General features: G+C 30.2%; 1 protein-coding gene across 1 annotated transcript; it reads right to left on the reverse strand.

Moving 5' to 3' along the window:
• Positions 1–1,597, reverse strand: LOC133316525 (protein GAST1-like). Its single transcript, XM_061518279.1, has 4 exons — positions 1,529–1,597; positions 754–855; positions 589–628; positions 1–182 (listed from the first exon to the last, which is right to left on the reverse strand). Exons 1-4 carry the CDS (start codon positions 1,595–1,597, stop codon positions 1–3), a joined length of 393 nt encoding a protein of 130 aa, XP_061374263.1.
• Positions 1,598–3,648: the final 2,051 nt, after the last annotated feature.

Consider the following 3,648-nt stretch of genomic DNA (forward strand, 5'->3'; position numbering starts at 1 on the left):
TCAGGGGCATTTAGGTCCTCCCCTTTTGGTCTTCCAGTTATTATAGCAGGGGCAAACTTCCTTGTTGCCATAAGTTCCAGGTGGCACACACAAGCATTTTCCACAGCACTTTTGGCAGAAGAACATGCATGGCTTCCTGTGGTGAGTTTTAGAGCATCTGTATGCGCAACGAGGACCGCATTCTGCAATTTCATGCATGCACCAACGTGTACCATTTTAATTTCAATATAAAAACTTGTAAAGTCAAAATGTCAAATATCAAGACTTGCTAAAGGTGTATGATATAAAATTATTAATTAGCCTTTATCTAACCGTTAAATCTTTTAGTTGAAATGATTATTTATGTAAACTTTAATATCATATAAATAACTATGTTCACCAAAAGCTTAAGCTACATATTAGGTGAAGACCCCAATAATAATAATTTTATATCATATTTCTCTAACAAAACTAGACATGAAGGAAATTGTATAACTTGATTATTGAGTGTGGTTAATCAATTTCCTTTTCAAAAACATCTCTCTTATAGCTTTTATGTATGAGTAAAGCTAATAATACCTATGTATAAAAAGAGAGAGCTAATAATACCTTGTGGTTGAAGACTGCCATCAGTGGTGCCATTCTGAAACTAATAAAATAAAAATGAAATAATTAACACAAAAAGAAATAAAATTAGATAAACAGTAATGTACCTAATAATTAGCTTTATGTGAAATTACCCTAATAAAAAACTGAATATATGAAAAGTCATACCATGTGTTGCTGTGCTGGTGCCGGTTCTGGTGTTGGTGTTGGTGCTGGTGCTGGTGCTGGTGCCTCAATGGGAGCCTCAATGAAAGAGACAACAATCTCAGCCTGAAAGCACCAATTAATATTATGGTATAATCATTTGTATGACAAAAAATAATGTATACAATAAAGCCATGCCATTTATATATTGAAAGAAATCATGTAAATAAGTTATTCCTGTGATTCACGTATTTAAAGGAAGAAAATTTACACCAAAAAAATATAAATAAAAGACAAATGAAGGAAGGGAGAAAGAAAAATCTTCCTGTGGGAATTTAGTGGCAACAGAATAAAATCAAATAAGTAATATTTATTTTCTATAGCTAATGCACTCCTTCAACTTCATTAGTACAAAATTATACCTTTATTCATATTGCTTGTCAAAAACAAATTCAATTTATGTTAAGGATATAATAAAAATAATATGTATCTCCTCTAAATGTATCAAGTAGTCTACAATTTGATCCTTACTCCTTTATTTATAAAATAGAAAGTTATATGTACATTATTCACACTTCGAACCCAGAAAAAGTGAGAGAAACTTAAGTTTTTGGGAAAGTCGGTGGTGGATAAATTAGATTATGGTATCAAATCACTTATTAAGTTCAATTTGATGGCAAAGAAAGTCAAATGAAATGAGAGAAATGGCAAACAAAGTAAAACTACCAAAGCATAAGTTATCAGAAAATGTGTATGAGAGAATAAGATAGAAAAAACTACAAGAATTTTGTTGGCTTACATGACTCTCCACAAGAAGAAGCAGCATTGCAAGTGGGCAAAGCATAACGATGCTTAGTTTTCTGGCCATTGCTCACGGTTGCACTTGTTAACAGAAACAGTGAAAAGTTGTGTGAAGTGTGGTTTTCAATAACTAGTGAGTTGAGTGAGTATATGCAGTTGGATAAGACTCTTGTGTCTATTTATACATGAAAGGTTGCGTTATGTTCGCCATCGTTTTCGGATAGAAAAGGTACAACCCTTTTTCATTATGATAATTGCAGATTCTACACAATTGAATATTCCTTGCCTATTGAAATGGCCAATCTGACCTTTCTTTTTTTCATACCATTCTAAATAATTTGTTATGAAAATGAATACTTTTTATTTTATTTTATTTATTTATTTATTTTTGGTTGCTAACAAACAGATATGAAAATTCTGGTAAGCATAGAAAATTCAAAGCCGGACAAATTGGATCTTAAGCAAACTTACTAACAAACCTAACCGATGTGAAAGTTAGACTAGTTTATCCGAGAAGTATGTGCTCTTGGAAAACAAAATCAGAGCTCACAGAGGGACGCAGGGCAAGGTCAATGGGATGAGATTGGAGGGCTAAGATTGAGATCACCGTGTATATATATATATATGAAGGATCTTAGAAATTTTGTGCTGTAACAAATTGATCAAGCCTTACAGAATTGTGTTAAAAAAAAAAAAGTGTGATCAAGTCTGAAAAGTAAAATATAAAAAGTATTTTCCTGGTAAAAAGTCAAAAAATAAAATTGTATTTTGTAAATTGGAACATTAATGTCAGAAGTGGTATATAAAATAGGAGTGGAATCATAATTGAGTGGAATGACTATTCCCAATCTGTAGTTTAGTAGGTTGGGAAATAGTCAAATCATTCCATTATTTCTGCTGGGTATATAGACTTGATTCATGAGGGAAATAGATTTGATTCAATTAGCGTAAATACTTCTTATTATGAGATCGATGAATAATGGAAGTTTTTTTTTTTTTTGGGTAATTTGGTGCCTTAGAGGTAAATATTTTCATTGTAAAAATTTTGGACATAATCCTTTAATTTATAACTCCATAAAATTGTCATGAAAAATAGTAAATATTGTGTTATTTATTTGTGAGCAAAATTTAAAATTTGTATATAGTTTTAAATGAGATATTTAAAGTATTTTCATAATATTTTTGTAATGATATTTAGGTCAATAGTTGTGTACTACTACATTATTATATTTTAAAATGTTTTTTTACATATTTTCATAATTATTAAGTTTTTTTAATTGAGCGTGAATATTTAAATTAATTGCTAGATATGAAGAGTATTTTTCGGTATGTTGAAAATAAATTAGAACTTATGTAAAATAGATTTAACGAAGAATAAAAAATAAATACCATTTTATGAAACATAGAATTACTAATTATACTCTCTAGAAGAAAATTATGATTCCTGGTTGTATGAAACGAAATCACCATTTTATTTTTCTTGCTTGTTTATTTTACTAACAAACATAATAATTCCTACTCCACCGAATGAACCAGAGAATTGATTTACCATTCTGCGACTAATCATAAAACATGGTGTGGACCATAGAAAAATGCAAAATTTTAAACATTAAGAAAAAATGGGGCTTATTCAGGTTTTTTTTGTCTAAGCAGTGAAGTAACTTTTCAAAATTTCTACATATGTGAAAGTTTAAAATAATTTACTTTCTAGAAAAAAGAAAAAAAAAAGCACAGTTGTGAATCACAATTTATTATTATTATTTAATTAGTACAAAGTGTTACGATGTTGTTGTCAAAACAACGATACCATCTCATGAATATTTCTTCATGTTTATTCTTCCTCTAGTGGGATAATTATATACATAAATGAGGACTATAGGTCCATTACAATTAGCTGTCTAGAACAAGTTAGAAAACCTTAATCACTTAATGGAACCTTGGGCTTTGAATAATAATGATTATTCCTCTTATAAACAGATTGTGATTGTGTCGTTTGTGGGCATTGAACTAGTGTGGATTTGGCTTGGATTGATTGCTTGAGAGGTAAGCTTTTTGTGTCCTCGGTTTAGCCATTGTTGGTTCCACCATACCTCAAGGGGGGATGGTTTATATGCATGA

The sequence above is a fragment of the Gastrolobium bilobum genome, unplaced genomic scaffold (assembly GCF_033153095.1).
Source record: "Gastrolobium bilobum isolate Gb01-03AN ecotype WA unplaced genomic scaffold, APGP_CSIRO_Gbil_v1 utg55338, whole genome shotgun sequence".
Taxonomy (NCBI): Eukaryota; Viridiplantae; Streptophyta; class Magnoliopsida; order Fabales; family Fabaceae; genus Gastrolobium; species Gastrolobium bilobum.

Excerpts from the sequence above, each read along its gene's own strand:
- LOC133316525 (XM_061518279.1), bottom strand. The coding sequence starts at position 1,597 with ATGGCCAGAAAACTAAGCATCGTTATGCTTTGCCCACTTGCAATGCTG. Across the intron at positions 856-1,528 it reads TTCTTCTTGTGGAGAGTCAT|GCTGAGATTGTTGTCTCTTT; the intron begins GTAAGCCAACAA and ends TGGTGCTTTCAG. Across the intron at positions 183-588 it reads TGGCAGTCTTCAACCACAAG|AATGCGGTCCTCGTTGCGCA; the intron begins GTATTATTAGCT and ends ATGAAATTGCAG.